We start from the raw sequence: 19,193 nt of genomic DNA, 5'->3' as shown, positions 1-19,193 counted from the left end.
CGTAAGAGCCGTGGCAGAAGATGAAGTGAGTAGCCACAGTGAGCAGTGTTAAGCCTCTGCTAGGGTTTCTCCCGTTTAAATCCAGACCGGGACCTGCTGCTGTCACTCACACACGGTAGCACCGCAAGAAAACACACAACACCGGAGCACACTGCTCACAATGATCTGAGGTTTGATAAGTGCGTATAGGCTAATCATTTCCAAACACCAGTAAAGGAATTCGAGGGATTTGACTGGGTTGTTTGAGGCCTGCTTTGAACTGAGTGAATGTGTAGGGAGGCCTACTACAAGGAAAATGAAGAAGAGCGATCTGATTTGATTAAACGATTATCTCATCTGATTGTAGGATATGACTGCATTTGTCCACTTAAAACAAATGACATGCTTTTGATAAAGCATGTAGGCCTAAGAGTTGAGTATAAACACAGAATGATTTTCATTTGAGTTAAATGTCGTTTTCTGTGGTTAAATGTGAATTAACTAGTAGGCCTAGTAGTGGGTGAACTGTTATGCACACTTTTAAATGCAGTCTTGTGTCTCGGTGAGGTCTAGCGAGCCGCTTCACATCCTAACCTGTGGGCCTGCGCGCTATCTGGAGTGATGAGTGACGGGGTCTATTTTAGAATGGAGGCTGAACCCAAACAGGCACGTCAGCTGTTTGTCATCGTGAGGTACCAGAGAAGAAAGAGAAGATACGCGTAGTCCACCGCCCACCGCGGGACACTGGGGGGATGTTCCACTATTCCGGATTTACAGTCAATTGAAGGATATTTCAAGGCAGAGGAAATATTTTGTTTGGGATTTCTACTTACGAAAATTGGATTATAAAGATTTTTTTTTTTTTTCATCAAACCACTTTTAGTCCAATGGTAGCCTACAACACCGATTTGACTCAAGTGTGTCTGAAGAATTAAGGTATTAACCTCGAGGAGTTATTCAATTGTTTGGTATTGATGTAAACGAATATAAAACGAACTAATTAATTATTATTCTATTAAAATGTTATTTTAGTAGAGAAAACTACTATTCAACAAGTAACGTTACCGCTCATAGCATAGGCCTATGCGTGGTTAAGGAGTAACTTTATATATTACTATCGACCTTTATTATTTTTTATTCCCTGCCATGTGCATTGCATTTAGCATGTAGCGTTTGCCGCGCTACTTTATTAGGCTACATGTTTCGCTTTCGATCCATGCTGTTGAAATATAGCCTACCTCAAATAACACCTAACAATCCATCCAGCTATATCTTGTTGGACATTTGTCAAAAAAGATAACTTAGTTTTCAACAAAATCCCGCAATGAATCATTAATCAAGAATGAAGAATTAACCGTCTCTTTATCGTATAATGCGCGGCCATTTATTCGTGGCGCGGCGCTCGGTCTATCAGGCGGCTTATCTCGCCCCGCTTCTACAAATGGCCATGGACCGAGACTGGCTCTGACAGCTGAGGTTATTTTAGGGACGCGCCCCTCACTGGAGGGAGGTGACAAAGTTGGCAAATGTCGCCCTTTGAAAGGCAGTAGGCCTGTGTCTTCTCTGTTTGACCTTGTTAAGAAGGATGTATTTATTGTGTTTGATCAAAGTCTTAGTTTGATATGTTGTGTTTGTTGTTTGACCTGCGTTCTGCCTTGATGTGATTCATTAGAGGTAGAGGATACTATGGCTGTGTTTATAAATAGGGTGAGGGACCATGCAGGGTAGCGGGCCGGCTGAGACATACTGTCTATTATAAAAATGGCATCTTTGTCGCTTATTTATGTGCGTTTGCATAGTGTGATTGACAGATGGCATTGCTAGCTGTCACCCACTGGTTTAAAAACATTGTCAGGAATAGGACACAAACTATTAAAAGTAATGAAAGTCTATGTCATTTATAATAAATTTTTTTTCCAAACATAGAAAAGTCATAAATATCACAATTGGCCAACTGATTTGTTTTTTATACATCCATCCGTTTACTAATTACGGCTAGTTTTGGTGTTTTTGTGTTAGTAACAATTTGCATTTCTAATTAACTATGTGAATTATTACATACATTATTATCAAATAGCGTCATTATAGCGTCTAATTATTCATGGGAACTCTAAGGAGACGATTATTAAAAACGATATTAGTAAGTTATGTATAACATTGAAGTTTGTCCACATCTTGATAGAGAGCATCTCATGCACGGATGTTTGTTTATTAAAAACCGCATGTTAAACATACTGTTCTGCTGAATCCAATCTATTAACAGCTTTCCCCCCCCCCCACCCCCTGGCACATAGGGAGAACCAATGGATCAGGACATGTTCGGGGGGGCCCCCAGGTTCCTCACGCGGCCCAAGGCGGTCTCGGTGTGCATGGGTAAGGATGCCACACTCAGCTGCACCATCGTGGGGAACCCCACCCCGCTCATCACCTGGGAGAAGGGCAAGCTCCGGCTCACCTCGGGGGGCCGCTTCAAGACGGTGGACGACGGCGACGTCTACCGCATCACCATCTACGACCTGGCCCTGGAGGACAGCGGCCAGTACCTGTGCCGCGCCAACAACACGGTGGGGGAGGCCTACGCCGCCGTCACCCTCCAGGTGGCGCTGCCCTCGGAGATGGCCCCGAGGGCGCCCGTCTTCATGGTGAAGCCCACCAACACCCGCGTGGTGCTGGGGGGCAACCTGGTGTTCTACTGCCGGGTGGCGGCCCACCCGGAGCCCACCTTCGACTGGGAGAAGGACGGGCGCTACATGGGCGTGACCAACCGCATCAAGATCGTCTCGGACAGCGACAGCAGCTCCCTGAAGATCCAGAGCGTGCGCAACCTGGACGCCGGCACCTACACCTGCAGGGTGCAGAACAGCTCGGGCCGGGCGCACGCCTGCGCCGTGCTCGCCGTGGACGCCCAGGACTCCCGCCAGCAGGGCGCGGCGGCGGACAAGAACACCTCCCTGCTCTCGCACCTGCAGAAGCGCAAGGAGGACATGAAGAAGGACATCTCCGTCTACCGCACCGAGGAGGGCGGCTCCTCCTCCTCAATCTCCTCCTCTTCCTCCTCCTCCACCACCATCGCCGCCAGCAGCAGCAGCAGCAGCAGCAGTGTCAGCATCAAGGACGGGCTGAGCGCTCTGAGTCTGGACCACCGCCTGAGGGCCACGGCGCTCGCCACGCTGCCCAAGGGCGTGTTCACCCGCACCTGCACGGTCACGGAGGGGAAGCACGCCAAGCTGAGCTGCTTCGTCACGGGCCACCCCAAGCCCCACATCATCTGGAGGAAGGACGGCGCCAACATCAGCGAGGGCCGCCGGCAGGTCATCTACGAGGACCAGGCGGAGAACTTCATCCTGAAGATCCTGTACTGCAAGCAGAGCGACAACGGCCTGTACACCTGCAACGCCACCAACATGGCCGGCCAGACCTACAGCGCCGTGCTGGTGATCGTCAAGGGTGAGTCTATGCTCTGGTCGGTTCCTGCCATACCAGACGGTGGTCATTGTGAACTGAGGATGAGTGTGGTGTCTTGCGTCATATTTCCGATGTTCAAATGTATTTGTATAATACATTTGTTATCATCATCGTAGAAATGTTGTTCTGTTATGTACGCTGTGGACATAAAACAAGTTATAATGTTGTAGATACTAAATGTCTATTTAAATAGACGTTTATAATTGTGGCTGCTGATTATGCCGCATAAATTGGGCAAGTTTGGAGGAAATGGCTCTGTGGTTTTCTAGACTTGCTGTCCAATGTCTCAGTGATAAAACTGCTTTTGATTGAGTCTGCAGTGGTGTGAACACTGCTGGTTTTGGCTGCTGCATGGTTTATAGGTTGCTTGAAATTGAGGTAACTGCACACTACTTTGAAGTCAGCAACACATAGATGTGCAGACATTTAAATAGGGCAGTATGACCCAGTGAATGAGTCAACATTGAATTTAGTATACAGCAGCACATTCAAAGGTCACATATGGGATCAAGGCAGTCTTGAGTTCCCGAACAAATGTCAATCCTGTAACAAATCTGCATTGACAAAAGCTGGCGTGTCCCTTACATAAGATCATGGCCTCCCTCTTTAACACATGCAGGCTCGCTCCCTTCCTGCTTTTGACTGATTATGTAGTATTGCATAGCAACTGGAGGTGCTAGAGGAAATTACCCTGAAGGACGTTGCTGTAATGTCCCTTTCACTGTTTGGAGCTTTGAGTATTTGTGTCTATAAACTCGATAGCTTAAAGCAGGCTGTGTTCTTTCCAAGAGCAAACAGTAGTTCATTGTAAGTGGTTCACTTTGGTTCAGATTGCCTCCCTTGACATGTGTTTACCGTCACACTGCATGGCCGAACCCTGGCCGTGTCGCAGGGTGTTGTGTTTCTGGGCTATTTTCTGCTGGTGATGAGTAGTTCCCGGCTGGAATGAAGGCTAGTCACTCGCTTTAGCCTCCGAGCACCACCGTCATGGAGGATGTCTCTGAGAAGCTTTCCATTGGACTCATTGAATATCCACAGACATATTGACTATAAATTGATGTAGATGCTATTGATTCATTGCATTTCACAGTGAAGCCTTTGCATTTCAATGTGTTTGTTATGAAATAATGATTGGTTTGATGAGTTTCTGAAGGGACCTTAACTCTTTTCTTAATAAACCTATTATGTATTCCTCTAACTTTTCAAGCATTGTATAAGCCCTAGTACACATAAACTCCTCTGGGATATAATACTGAATATCACTTGCTAGTTGCCTATATTCATTCTGCTAAATATCCCTTATAACATGCTGAACTAAAACAGATACATGCAACAGAAAAATATATGAATCCCCTTTTCCCATTATCAGCTTACCTCTTCTTTTGAATAGAGCCCTAGCTCTTCCCCATACTACAGGTCATTGATTCCTTTAGCTCATGGTTTTAATGTGATGTGGCCTGAAGCACTGCTGGAGGGAAAGTAGCAAATCCGGAGGAGCTTCTCCACCCCCACGATACCACAATATGTACTGTTTATCGAATAACGGCCGATATATTAGCAATTTTTTACTCCTCAATGTTAGTATCGGCAACGTCTCCTAAATTTGAGCACGGATCGGGCTCTACTTTTGAATGCTAATAAATTCAAGGGAGCAGGCAATGACCTGATGTATTTGGGTACCAGAGCCCAAAGTGAGAGCGATATTGGTACAAATCAGGACAACGACAGTGACCACAGTTATGAAGGCCTTAACACTAACTTGCTTCCTGCTTTCCTCTGTGCATCGCGTTCCCAGAGCCCAAAGTGCCGTTCAGGAGGAAGCTGCAGGACGTGGAGGTGCAGGAGAAGGCGTCGGCCACGCTGCTGTGCGAGGTGCCGGCGGCGGCCACCATGGCCAACTGGTTCATGGAGGAGACCCGCATCGAGGAGAGCACCAAGTACCGCATGCAGCAGGACGGCACGCTGCGCCGGCTCACCATCCACAACGTCACCACCAACGACGACGCCGTGTACATCTGCGAGATGGCCGAGGGCAGCCGCACCGTGGCCGAGCTGACCGTGCTGGGTACGGACCCCCCGCTGGGTTCTGTTTGTGCGGTCGGGCGTTGGGTTTTATGTATTATGGCCAAACTCATCAGAATCGTATTGGCAAAATCAGAGAGCAATAGTCGGCTTTTCTTGCTAAATATACAACTGGGGAACTTACTCTGTAAAAGTCAACGTGCTCGCATGTCCGTTTATATCCTGCATATCCTATCTTTAATCTATCATTAAAGGTCCCATGACATGCCACCAGGTGTGGGTATCCAGCACACATCTAGGTGGACACACCCACCTGTGATGTCATAAGGGGCAGATTTCCAAAAACGGCTTGTAACGGCTAATCACACCACACCTGGTGCCATGTCATGGGACCTTTAATATCAGAATAGGCCTACAGATTTTTGTTGAATCTGTCCATCCATTTACTAAATGTGGTCTAAACATGTTGTCGTTTTAAACAAGCCCTTAATGTCTGTTTTCCAGGTAACATCACCAAGAAGCTGCCCAGGAGGACGGTGGTCCCCGTCAGCGACACGGTCATCTTCTGCGTGGAGCTGGAGCAGCCCTGCCCCGACTCCTACTGGACGCGCAACGCCGAGAGGCTGAAGCAGGACTCCCGTGTCTCCATGGCCTGTGTGCTCAGACAGTACACCCTCACCATCAAAGACTGCCAGGCCGCCGACTCAGGAGAGGTGGCCTTTGTGGCGGGCGACTGCAAGACCTCCACTCGGTTCTCCGTCACTGGTGAGGGCAGAAAACACACACTTCTAATCCACACACACTTCTACTTCTTGGGAATTTCTGTTTTAATTTTGCCCTGGTACCGCCATGCAATACTGATAGTCTGGTGACCACGGCTTTTTGTTGGACAAAGAACACCAATGTCCTATGTCGAATGTTAAAAATGTACGATAAGTTATTGGTAAGTTATTAGTGATTGGTTTGTTATCTTTTTGCTTATTCAGGGGGGCTAAACATTGAGCTATTAAATCTAAAAAGAAGCTGAAACACATATTCCTTTCACTGTAGCTGCAAGAAAGCATCCGCCCGACCCCCCAGTCAACGCCGTGGTGCTGAACAAGACGGACTCCTCCATCACCCTCCAGTGGTCGCCCCCGGACAGCGATCGCCCCGTGCCCATCAAGAGCTACATCATCGAGAGGAGGAAGGTGGGCAACCAGACATGGCAACGGTGCAACGCCTCAGAGATAATCGTCTCCACCCAGACGACCCTCTGCAACTTCACAGAGGAGGCCAGCTACCAGTTCCGTATTTCTGCCGTCAATGACTTCGGCCAGAGCCCCTACCTGGAGGTGTCTGGAAGCTTCTATCTCGGTAAGGACTACTTAAAGTACCAATGATTGACCAAAGTGCTGCTAGTGAATTTTACACACATTGCACTTTCTACAATGCATTTTTTTCTTTGCCTTGTTTTCTTTTGCTTCTATTTTATTTTATTATTATGTTTCCATGTAAAGCACTTTGAGTCTGCCTTGTGTACGAAAGGTGCTTTATAAATAAAGTTGCCTTGCCTTGCCTTGTGCTGCGGTGAAATATAAACAGCGTTTATTGAGGGGTTTTTTTGTCATGTGAAGAGCCTTCTGCGGAGATGAAGACGGGTCTAGTGGACAGCACTGCCTTCTTCGGGGACGAGTACTCGCTCTCCGTGGAGCTGTCCGCTGTCTGCTCCGGGTTCTGGTCCCTCAACGGTCGCATGCTGCGCAGCGGGGGTGAATACCTCATCACCAGGTCCAAGAACGTCCACACGCTGACCATCCGCCAGGTCACCATGGAGATGAACGGAGTCGAGGTCAAATTCGTGGGCGGCGGCTCGGAGACCCGCTGCGTGCTAATTGTTAAGGGTAAGGTAAACCTTGCGGTGACTTTAACACATTTCTCATTACCACTCACCCATCCTCAGCGCCATTTTCAATTAAGAGCACAGCTGTGATAGACTTTGCCGGGACCCGCTAATGTACCGTCGGCCTTCTGACTAGCTTATTGCATAACACGTCTATTCTCAGCCCCCTCTGTCAGGTTCACCAGTAAGTCAGAGCCCATGGAGGTCGTGACCTGCAGCGCTCAGGCCACCGCTCAGCTCACCGCCGAGGTGTCTGATTACGAGACCAAGGTGTGAGATGGGGGGAAAAACCCCTCAACCACTTTCTGTTTCACCGTACCGTGTTTAACCTTGTTTTCCGTCCAACCCGAACAACCTTGGTTTATGTCTCCCTTCTCTCCAGGTGGTCTGGATGAGAAACGGAAGGGAGGTGAAAGTAGGGAAAAAGTATGAGTATGTGATTTTGGAGCGCAAGAGGACCCTGCTGGTCCACAATGTCACGGAGGAGGACCTGGGCGTCTACGAGTGTGTTTTGGATGGCGACAGAATGTCCCTGCAACTTGCCCTTAAAGGTACAATCAGTGAACAATTCAATTCATGACATTAAACCAAGAATGTGTACTCTGTGTCTTTATGAGTTCTCACTAGAATTGAAATGTGCAGCCCGACTCTTTTAAACCTTGCTTATATTCTGACTTTGGCCTGTCAACCTAAAGCCTACAAATTACCGATGGCACGCACCAGCGCCATGTGATGCAGTGAAACATGAGCTGCAGTGGTTCTGGGCAGCTGCTAGCAGGTGCTAACAGATTCTAGCAGGTGCTTCTGAACAATCACTTAAAGGAAAGCACGTTCTGTCATCGTGTAATCAACAGCGGTATGGATTCTGTCTCGTAAAGACAGCTTATTCCAAGGCGTAAACAAACATCTGTATGGCTTTAACTTGACGGTGCAATTTGGAACAGTTTGGAAATGGAGTGAAAGAACTCTTGAGAAACTTGAATTGCAACCGTCTCTAGTTTGATGTCGGATTATGAAGTCCAAACTTCACCGTTTTGGGGGCAGAGCCTTCTCCAGGGCAGCTCCCAGGCTTTGGAACTCCCTCCCCTAAGACATCAGAGACTCCGAGTCCCTCCCAGTTTTCCAATCTTGCCTCAAGACCTATCCTTTCTCTCCTGCCTTCTCTTAGCCCCCCCCTCCATCCACCTGTGTGTCAGTGCTGTATGTCTGTTGTTTATTTTACTACCACCGCCCCTCAGTGTAAAGCGACTTTGAGTCCTAGAAACGCGCGATATAAATCCCATTTATTATTATCCTGCCCCAACATCTGCTTGAACTGATCAAAGCTTTGATGCAAAGAAAATGTATATGTCCCCAAATTGAATCCTTACCTTATAAAAGATCACAACAATGAAGTAGTATCTCTTTGCTTCAAGACGAACCTGTGAAGTTCATCAACAAGCCCAGAGGCACCATGGGCATGATGTCCACCCTCACAGGGGACCTGGACCTGAGCTGCGAGGTGTCCTCTGCCAGCGCCATGGTGGCCTGGAAGAAGGACCAGGTGGAGATCCATGAAGACCAAAGGACCAGCATGACCTCCAAAGGAACGCAGCGCCGGCTGATCATCAAGAGCGCCAAGAAAACAGACGAAGGACATTATTCCTGTGAGATGGCTGGAGACAAAGTCACATTCCATGTCAAGATCAAAGGTGATTATTTTCAAGACAGAAGGCTCAAGGCTCACTTGTTCAGAGTTCACCTAGACTCTGCATAGCCTTACCCCCCACACCCCTCTTACACACTTTATTATATATTGTACGTCCTGGTTCTTGAAGTACGCACTTATTGTATATTGTACGTCCTGGTACTTAAAGTACGCACTTATTGTATGTTGTACGTCTTGGTACTTAAAGTACGCACTTATTGTATGTTGTATGTTGTATGTCCTGGTACTTAATGTACACACTTATTGTATGTTGTACGTCCTGGTACTTAAAGTACACACTTATTGTATGTTGTACGTCCTGGTGCTTAAAGTACGCACTTAAAGTATGTTGTACATCCTGGCACTTAAAAATAGTACTTAGCATTGTGTAGCATTTTATCCTAGCCAGCTTTGTTGTATAAGGGGAATGGGTTAACCTAGAGATTGTTAGTGCTTGGCACTTGGTTCGATGAACATCCTTAATGTACCGACTGACAAATGTACTTATTGTAAGTCGCTTTGGATAAAAGCGTCTGCTAAATATAAATGTAAATGTGACACTTGACACTTGATGCTGATGCTTCTCATTGGCTTCAACTGTTGAATGACAGTTTGACTGTTAGTTTGCGAATTTGAGAACTGGTGCTTAACTTTAGGTTAAAGCAACAACTTTTGTTATGATTATTTTATTTACAGAAACACAAGCAGCCGCTACAGTCACTGCAGCAACTGCATCAACTGCATCAACTGCATCAACTGCAGTCAGTTCATCAACTGCAGTCACTACAGCCTTTTCAAACAAGGAGTCCATCCAGAGCGAGGTGAAGGCCACTCTCTCCCAGAAGGCCACCCTCAGCTGTGAGGTGTCTGACGTGAAGACGGAGGTGAAATGGTACAAGGATGGAAAGCTGCTGACCTCCAGCAAGAACATCTCCTTTGAGGCCAAAGGCAAAACTCGCCTGCTGGTCATTGAAAAGGTGGAGAAGAAGGATGCTGGAGAGTACATCTGTGAAGCTGGAACTGAGAAGCTGGTGTATAAGTTACAGGTGTCAGGTAAGGGATCATCATGTCTGTTTGTTTTGTTCCCGGCGACAACAAGGTGTTTAGAATAGGTTCATAGAAAAAACTTGTATTGAAGATGTTTATTTCTATTGAAAAATCAGCTTTGCTCTGCCATTTTCTGCTACTCATGGTAGTTTAGCCTGTTTCCGACTTCTTTCTAGGTGTAAAATGTCTGCATAGTGCCAAGTTGCACTTGAATTTGTAGAACATATTTTCATATATCCATGTTTATATACTTTCTACTTAATTCGCTCTAATTTGATCCATCCGTTAAAGTTTGAATCAAAGCATCATAATGTTCCCAAACCTCTCTATTCAAACATGTCCAGAGATCCAGACCAAGTCAGCCTTCTCCAGCAAGGAGTCCATCCAGAGGGAGGTGAAGGCCACTCTCTCCCAGAAGGCCACCCTCAGCTGTGAGGTGGCTGACGTGAAGACGGAGGTGAAATGGTACAAGGATGGAAAGCTGCTGACCTCCAGCAAGAACATCTCCTTTGAGGCCAAAGGCAAAACTCGCCTGCTGGTCATTGAAAAGGTGGAGAAGAAGGACGCTGGAGAGTACGTCTGTGAAGCTGCAGGGGAGAAGCTGGTCTTCAAGATCCATGTCTCAGGTAGAACTAATCTACATATGTGTACCTACCTCTTGCACTTAAAAATAGTACTTAGCAGAGCGGTATAAAGATAGAGTTGCGACAATGGGGGTTCAAAATTCCATTGGTCACGTGGTTTTGTGTAAGCCTCAAATAGTTCCTGGAAGCGAGTGGCAAAGTGACAGTTGCTGTGCCTACGTTAGCTTTTTAACTGCCTAGTAGCCTTTTTAATTTTTTTTTTAAACATTTGTCCAGTGGCGGAGCCAGAGGGGTGGACGGGGTGGCCACTGGCCACCCCTGGAACCCGATTGGCCACCCCAGGTGCCACCCCTCCCGCGTTCGACCCCCCTCCGTCAACAATCGTGTTCCCCCCCCCCCGTCAACAATTCAATATGGACCCCCCTATAAAAGCCTTGGCCACCCTCTGGCCACCCCTTGAAAAAAAGTCTGGCTCCGCCACTGCATTTGTCATACCGCGAAATCCGCCCTGCGTGTTGCGAGCCGTCTCCGAGAGTTCAATCCCAACTTCCGGGAACTATTTATAGGCTGCATGAGACGCCATTGTTGAAAAAAAAAAGGAACATTGGAGTGAATGGAGTTGTCGCAACTCTTTCTTTATACGGCTCTGGTACTTAGCATTGTGTAGAATCTTATCCTAGCTAGCTTTTTTGTATACAGGGAATGGGTTAACCTAGAAATTGATAGTTCTTGGCACTTGGTTCTATGAACATCCTTACTGTACAGACAGCGATATATTGTTGTTTCTCTTTCTTCTGACAAATGTACTGATTGTAAGTCGCATTGGATAAAAGCGTCTGCTAAATGCCCTAAATGTAAATTATGCTTTTTCAGAATGTATTAAGAGAGTCACATTATGCTTGCTTGAAGTTCCACTGTAGTTTGCGGCTGCTGACTGTACTTCTCAACCCATCCACCCTCAGAGGCCCAGTCAGCCTTCTCCAGCAAGGAGTCCATCCAGAGGGAGGTGAAGGCCACTCTCTCCCAGAAGGCCACCCTCAGCTGTGAGGTGGCTGACGTGAAGACAGAGGTGAAATGGTACAAGGATGGAAAGCTGCTGACCTCAAGCAAGAACATCTCCTTTGAGGCCAAAGGCAAAACTCGCCTGCTGGTCATTGAAAAGGTGGAGAAGAAGGACGCTGGAGAGTACGTCTGTGAAGCTGCAGGGGAGAAGCTGGTCTTCAAGATCCATGTCTCAGGTAAAACTAATTAACCTTTGTTTGGTTTTAGTTTGACCTGTTTCTGAATGTATTGAGGCATTTGCATGGTGCTTGCCTATAATTCCACTGTAGTGTGCGGCTGTTGACTGTTCTTCTCAACCCATCCTCAGAGGCCCAGTCAGCCTTCTCCAGCAAGGAGTCCATTCAGAGCGAGGTGAAGGCCACTCTGTCCCAGAAGGCCACCCTCAGCTGTGAGGTGTCTGACGTGAAGACAGAGGTGAAATGGTTCAAGGATGGAAAGCTGCTGACCTCCAGCAAGAGCCTTCACATGGAGTCAAAGGCCAAGAGTCGCCTGCTGGTGATAGACAGTGTGGAGAAGAAGGATGCTGGAGAGTACGTCTGTGAAGCTGGAACTGAGAAGCTGGTGTACAAGTTACAGGTGGCAGGTAAGGGATCATCATATATTTGTCCTCTGTTGCTTTAATGATCAACTATTTTTGTTTGGTTTAAGTATCGGCATTGCCAAGGAATTCAGAGTGAGAGAATTGAATAATGAAAAGCACCTTTGATTGGAGATGTTAATTGCAAAGGCTGATTTTCTTTGCAATATAATTTAAATTTAGGGGATTTTGCTGACGCTTTTATCTAAAGCGACTTACCAGTGGCGATTTCTCTAAGACTGCAATGGAAGCTCAGCTTCCCCTAAAATAAAAAAACTGAAATGGTCAAATATATACCGTTGTATTAACATTTTCATTGAAATGTGTTAGAACACGTCCATCTCGAAGACGCATTTGTTCAGAATCAGCTGCTTATCGCAGGTCGACTGACTTGATTTCCTTCTCATACATTCCCGTAGTGTCACAGTGCATTTGCCTGTTGAAGCTCAGCATCCATCCACTTCAATGGGGCTGCATAGAACAGCTTTTTTTAGTGCATTGAAAGTCAACGGTCATTGGATAATGCTGCAATTATGTCCCTCCCACGGACGCTCAGCATCTCTGGGGGTGAATGGAGGAGTGGGCTGGCCTGGACGCTGGGCTTCTGTGTAATGATTGGAGGGTCTGCGAAAGACTGAGTTGCCGTTTGATTGACAGCAATTTTGAACTATAAAACGTCGCCAGAGCTCTCTTCAGTCCTCAGTCCCATCGTGGATTTTGAAAGCGAGTCGAAAGACAAACTGCAACCTATTTCTTGATATTTGCTTGATGAAATTGCTAGACAATTTTCATTGTACATTTCATACACTTATACACACAATTCCTTGTTCAAGTTTAATATCGTTTTGGTAGTTGGCCATCACTTTGATTCATGGAGCCTGAGGTCTGAACTTCAAGTCCTGTATTCAGATCAGGACTTGTAGGGTGACAGGGGAAAGCTGTGTGATTTCTTGATGTTCCTTAAAGACATGGAGTTGGAGAGTGCAATGCCTCAGCTTTATAAACTGTTCTCATTAGTGGCAACAATTGGAGCTACATCTGCAGGTGTATAAAGGAGCTTCTCCTGTTTAAAGCGACTCAAGTCCTACACCCATAACTCAATGGGTCAAGGCCATTTAAGCAGCCTAGCTCTGCTGGCCATTGAGAGGACACTGGTCAAGTCACTGGAAAAGACAGCTAAACGAACAGAGAGGATAATTTACATATACATAAATTGACAATTTATATGATGTAGGCCGAAAATGAGCTTCCCCTCTTTGAAAGACCAGCAGCCGCCACTGCGACTTACAACCCTTCATTCACACATTCACGTACCGACAGCAGAGTCAACCAAGCTGGCAACAGCCAGCTTTCGGGAGCAGTTAGGGTGAGGTGTCTTGCTCAGGGACACCTCAACACTCAGCTAGGAGGAGCCGGGGTCCCACTTTCTTTCTGTCCTTTGTAGAAAACTATTATGTATTTGTGTATTTGTATACTTATCTGTGATTGATCCATCAAGTTAGCAATATGAACAGTCATAATGTTCCCACACCTCTCTATTCAAACGTGTCCAGAGATCCAGACCAAGTCAGCCTTCTCCAGCAAGGAGTCCATCCAGAGGGAGGTGAAGGCCACGTTCTCCAAGAAGGCCACCCTCAGCTGTGAGGTGGCTGACGTGAAGACAGAGGTGAAATGGTACAAGGATGGAAAGCTGCTGACCTCCAGCAAGAACATCTCCTTTGAGGCCAAAGGCAAAACTCGGCTGCTGGTCATTGAAAAGGTGGAGAAGAAGGACGCTGGAGAGTACATCTGTGAAGCTGCAGGGGAGAAGCTGGTCTTCAAGATCCATGTCTCAGGTAGAACTCATCAACCTATGTGTGGCTTTTAGTTGTTTCTGAGTGTATTGAGACAGTGACATTGTGCTTGTTAATTCTTCCACTGAATTGTGTGGCTGTTGACTGCAGTGACATTGTGCTTGCTTGTAGTTCCACTGTAGTGTGACTGTTGACTGTTCTTCTCAACCCATCCTCAGAGGCCCAGTCAGCCTTCTCCAGCAAGGAGTCCATCCAGAGCGAGGTGAAGACCACTCTCTCCCAGAAGGCCACCCTCAGCTGTGAGGTGTCTGACGTGAAGACGGAGGTGAAATGGTTCAAGGATGGAAAGCTGCTGACCTCCAGCAAGACCCTTCACATGGAGTCCAAGGCCAAGAGTCGCCTGCTGGTGATAGACAGTGTGGAGAAGAAGGATGCTGGAGAGTACGTCTGTGAAGCTGGAACTGAGAAGCTGGTGTATAAGTTACAGGTGGCAGGTAACCAAAACACTCTGAAACAACCTTTGTGCGATTCAATCCCTGATCCATTATCCTTAACGGATTTCACACACAAGCTGTTGCCCCAAGTGTATTACTGAATAGAAGGTATTTATTGTAAATATTATTTATTTTACTGGATTTTACCTAATTTCATCCTTTTCTACTGCACCGTGGGTCAGAGACAAACACAATTTCGATCCCTCTATTTGTCTCTGTACATATTTTGGAGTTGACAATAAAGCTGACTTTGAACTTTTGAACTTTGACCTGACATTCTCTGAATGACCTTTTCCATTCAGAGTCAGCGTTGAAGTTTGTGACGCCGTTGAAGGCGGTCACGGTGGAGCTGGGCGGCACGCTGAGCCTGATGTGTGAGCTCAACCAAGTGGCTGGGGACGTTCTCTGGCGCCACGGCGCTAAGGAATTGAAGCCCGGCGGCCGGTTTGTCGTCAGCACGGACGGCGCCAAGCGGGTCCTGACTGTGACCGCGGTGACCAAGGAAGACGAGGGAGAGTACAGCTGTGAATGTAAAAACGACAAGACCTCCGCTACGGTCACCTCAAAGGGTAACGGATTCATTCATTTAGCTTTCAGCGTATAATTGAACGAAAAAAAATTGTAGTTCACGTAGAAAGTGACTCACTCATTTTGACGTCACCTTTTCTCGTGTCTCCAGCACCCAGGCTAGTGAGGCTCACTGCCAAACTAAACAACGTTGTGGCGGTGGAGGGGAAAGACGCCATCTTCAAATGCACCGTCACCCCGGCGGATGTGAAAGTCAAATGGTTCCACAACAACATACCCGTCGCCGCCGGTCCAAAGTACAAGATTGAGCACGGTGGCACCAGCCACTCCCTCACCGTCACCGCCGTCACCCAGAGCGACGCCGGAGAGATCAGTGTGGACGCGGAGGGCAAGGCCTGCAGCGCCACGCTGCAAGTGCAACGTACGAACCGCCAAACACCACGCACACAGGAGCGACATTCAGGTTGACTGGGATGGGGTTTTGACGTCTTATTGAATCTTAAACGTTGCTATTCCAGAGGTTCCCGTGACCATTAAGAAGAAGCTGGAGAACCTGACCGTGGAGGAACAGAAGGAGGTGCGTATGGAGGTGGAGCTCAGCAGGCCGTCGGTGGAGGTCAGGTGGATGAAGAACGGCGTGGTGCTGCAGCCCGCGGGCAACGTGGCGCTCCTGGTGGACGGAGCCAAGCACAGTCTGGTCTTCAAGAGCGTGGCGTATGCCGACCGCGGCCTCTACTCCTGTGAAACCCTCGACGACAAGACCCAGGCCAAGCTCACTGTTGAGAGTAAGACGGATAGCTCATTGCATGTCCTTTTGAGTAGGGACCCACTGCCATCTATGACTAAGCTCCAACACAGTACACACAAGTACAAGTACATGTGTTTCACTCAGACTGACAGACTAGAGCCCTTTGAATTCACAATGTATTTCACAAGACCCAAGAGGATGTGTTTTTGTTTACTAAATCAACACCCTGTCTTCTCTTCTCTCAGTGAGGAAGATTTCGATTGTGAAGGGACTGGTGGAAACCAGTGCTCAGGAGACCGAGACGGTCACTCTGGAGGTGGAGCTCAACCAGACTGACGTCGAGGCCTCCTGGACCAGAGACGGCCTCAAGATCACGACAGGGCCCAGCTGTCGTACCACAGTGTTGGGGAAGAAGCATGCCCTTACGCTGTCCCAGCTCAAGATGGAGGATGCAGGAACTATCGCTTTCCAAGCCGATGGGGTCCACACGTCCGCCAAATTAATTGTCACAGGTTTGTTCAGAATTCAGCTCTGAGCAGTTGAACTGGTTTGTTGAAATATATTATTTGGTCTTGCTGACCAATTACTTTTTGGTTGTCTTCACAGAACCCGCCGCCATGATCTCTAAACCCATCTTGGATATCCGTGCTCCTGAGAAAGATAAGGTCACCTTTGAGTGTGAACTCTCAAGAACCAACGCAGAAGTCAAGTGGTTTAAGGTAAGGAACATGCAGCTCTGCAGATAAGCCCTGCAACAGTTACTGTTCAGCGTCAACTGTCAACATAACACAACTCTGGTACAATAATGTACACTGAAAACGTACAACCCATCTCCCAGGGAGACACTGAACTAAAACCCGGGAAGAACCTGGGAATCTATTCCTCGGGCCGCAAGCGCAGTCTGATAATCCAGAAATGTAGCACAGAAGACCAAGGCACTTACATCTGTCGCTCCGCAGACGACAACACATCAGCCAAGCTCACTGTGCACGGTAATGCTCCTGCCATTTGATCACATTGTAAGAGGCAACTCCTTAACTAAAAGAGTGGGAGTTCCCAATACATACAAAGTAGAAACGAGCTGAAGGTGACTTAATCATGTGTGTTCCTGCAGCCCGAGACATCAAGATCGTTAAGAAGCTGGAGGACGTGGAGGTGACGGAGAAGGAGAGCGCCTCGTTCGTGTGTGAGATCTCCCACGACGAGGTGGACTGTCAGTGGCACAAGGGAAGCAGCAAGCTCAAAGTGGGGGACAACATCAAAATGAGACAAGAGGGTGGGTAACGTTTCCAAGGTATAACTTGCAGTATATATACTCGATCGTCTTGTACACAATGTGCACTTGTGTTAACGAAAGGTGGGCTATGGCTTCACTGAGATGCTGTTGTGGAGTGGGGCCTTATGCACTCGGCAGTGTCGGAACAACAAAAATATATTGCCCCACAACATGCGCTTTGCTTAGTGTAGAACAATATGATATATCATTTTTTTGGGTTGCAATACAAACAGGGCTTAAGAAATAATTCTGCTTTTATTTTCCTTTTACTACAGGTAAAATGTATGTCCTCCTGTTCAAATCGGTGACTCCAGAAGATGTCGGTGAGGTTAAATTTACAGCTGAGAAGGCCTCCTCAAGTGCAAAACTTAAAGTGAAAGGTAAGACTGCTACATGTAGGGTGGTAAATGTATGTCCACAGTAACAGCTTAAAAGGTTGGTGATTAATTTACAGGCAGCAGGGTGCAAATGGATTGCCCGGAAAAAAGAAAAACCATGGGTCATGGGTATTTCTTTATCAGAACCTATTGACTGGTTTCTGTGGTCAAAACTGTAATCGGACATATGACCTGTTTTCAGACAGGTGACAAATCCAATTGGTTCTGAAGTTTTAACACTGGCCAATCATATAAATAGTTATTTCCTGCCTTTAAATACAAGATTCACCAGACCTTGATATCTCATTGAAACTTGATGGCACATACAACAATTCTCTGTAGGAGTTTTATTGTATTAAGGTTAATTGTTCTTCATGTATTCCTCATATATAAAAAATATATAGTTTTAGTGGAGTGCTGTTAAGGGTTTGATTTATATAGCTTATAAAAGGTTTATTTTAGAATAAGCTGATGTCTGTTGGAGCTTGTTGGGCTTAAGTTTAGGTTGTGCTATGGTTGGTGCTATGAAGAGACTCTTCCTCTTCCAAGTAAATATAATCAGTTAGGGGTCATCCACTAGAAGAGGGCTAGGGGTCAGGTTTCCTTCAACATGTGGTCGTATTTCAACTTGTGGCATGATGGATGGTAGAGAGTGATAGAGACTTGGCCGGGGTCCATGTCCTCAATAGACGCGCTCTATTCCTGTCAGTTGACGGAAGTTGTTCGCATGGTATTTGAAACCGATTCAGAAAAGTGTGTACATTATATGTAATAGTGTGTGAACACTTCTGTGACATCTGTGAAACCTATAAGATGAACTTCATGTATCACTGCTGTTTAGCTTGTGATAATGCTTGGCTTGGATACGACGGCCTTGGGTCACACTTATTTTGGTCTCTTGGTATATGGAACGTCTTTTGCATTGCAATGTACCGGTAGTTTGCTTGTTTCAGATTTGATTGACCCTGTTTGGTGCTAATGGCTCTTCAAGTCTTAGTCTCTAGAACCCCAGGAGAAGGCTCACACGTGCATTGCGTTTGGTATTTGAAATCGATATTTTTTCATCATTTTGGAACAATGCTATCATAGTTAATACGGATGGTTAGGAGAGGACTGTGACCGTGGTTATGGCAGTAGTCCTCCCTGTTCCCTTTGGCCTTGAACGCTGGCATTGAGCGTGACGAGCTGGTGTTGTTATCGCTCCAGAGCTGCCCGTGAAGTTTGTGAAGAGGCTCCGAGATAAGATCGCGATGCACAAGCACCGCGGCCACCTGGAGTGCCAGGTGTCCCGCGCCAGCGCCCGGGTCAGCTGGTACAAGAACAAGACGGAGATCAAATCTGACCAGAAGTACGAGGTCAGGAGTGAAACCGTTTACCGGAAGCTCACCATCAACGACGTGTGCTCGGACGACGAGGACACGTACACCTGCGACGCCATCGACGACAAGACGTCCTGTAAGCTGCTGGTGGAAGGTAAACAGGCGGAAGACGTGGGGGACTATGCTATGGTAGCTATGGTAGCAATGCTGCGCAGCTTGCCTCCTGTGTATTCATGCGGTCAAATTGATTCAGTTGATGTTGTGAAAGAATACCCTGACGACCTTTACTGAAGTTCACTAATGAAACTTCCTGCCATCAAACTCCTAACCTAAGCAATGAGATGTCTGTTTGT

General features: G+C 47.0%; 1 protein-coding gene across 25 annotated transcripts in view; it reads left to right on the top strand.

The window, feature by feature from the left end:
• Positions 1-693: 693 nt before the first annotated feature.
• The window catches only part of obscnb (obscurin, cytoskeletal calmodulin and titin-interacting RhoGEF b), a 69,076-nt gene continuing 50,576 nt past the window's right edge, over positions 694-19,193 (top strand). For 23 of the 25 annotated variants that reach the window (XM_084481128.1, XM_084481122.1, XM_084481120.1 and 20 more), the window contains exons 1-24: positions 694-915; positions 2,274-3,426; positions 5,240-5,509; positions 5,971-6,231; positions 6,517-6,822; positions 7,083-7,349; positions 7,512-7,618; positions 7,731-7,899; positions 8,764-9,039; positions 9,732-10,088; positions 10,427-10,708; positions 11,629-11,904; positions 12,036-12,311; positions 13,859-14,140; positions 14,317-14,592; positions 14,895-15,161; positions 15,272-15,541; positions 15,639-15,905; positions 16,114-16,380; positions 16,475-16,587; positions 16,707-16,860; positions 16,983-17,144; positions 17,420-17,524; positions 18,728-18,994. In XM_084481128.1, the coding sequence (XP_084337254.1) occupies positions 2,283-3,426; positions 5,240-5,509; positions 5,971-6,231; positions 6,517-6,822; positions 7,083-7,349; positions 7,512-7,618; positions 7,731-7,899; positions 8,764-9,039; positions 9,732-10,088; positions 10,427-10,708; positions 11,629-11,904; positions 12,036-12,311; positions 13,859-14,140; positions 14,317-14,592; positions 14,895-15,161; positions 15,272-15,541; positions 15,639-15,905; positions 16,114-16,380; positions 16,475-16,587; positions 16,707-16,860; positions 16,983-17,144; positions 17,420-17,524; positions 18,728-18,994 (6,421 nt within the window). In that variant the 5' untranslated portion in view covers positions 694-915; positions 2,274-2,282. The remainder of the gene's footprint in view (positions 916-2,273; positions 3,427-5,239; positions 5,510-5,970; positions 6,232-6,516; positions 6,823-7,082; positions 7,350-7,511; positions 7,619-7,730; positions 7,900-8,763; positions 9,040-9,731; positions 10,089-10,426; positions 10,709-11,628; positions 11,905-12,035; positions 12,312-13,858; positions 14,141-14,316; positions 14,593-14,894; positions 15,162-15,271; positions 15,542-15,638; positions 15,906-16,113; positions 16,381-16,474; positions 16,588-16,706; positions 16,861-16,982; positions 17,145-17,419; positions 17,525-18,727; positions 18,995-19,193) is intronic. The other 2 variants (XM_084481135.1, XM_084481134.1) reach the window with 2 other exon arrangements.

This window comes from Micromesistius poutassou (assembly GCF_964030765.1).
Source record: "Micromesistius poutassou genome assembly, chromosome: 16".
In the NCBI taxonomy this organism is placed as follows: Eukaryota; Metazoa; Chordata; class Actinopteri; order Gadiformes; family Gadidae; genus Micromesistius; species Micromesistius poutassou.
This window is presented reverse-complemented; position numbering and strand designations above follow the sequence as displayed.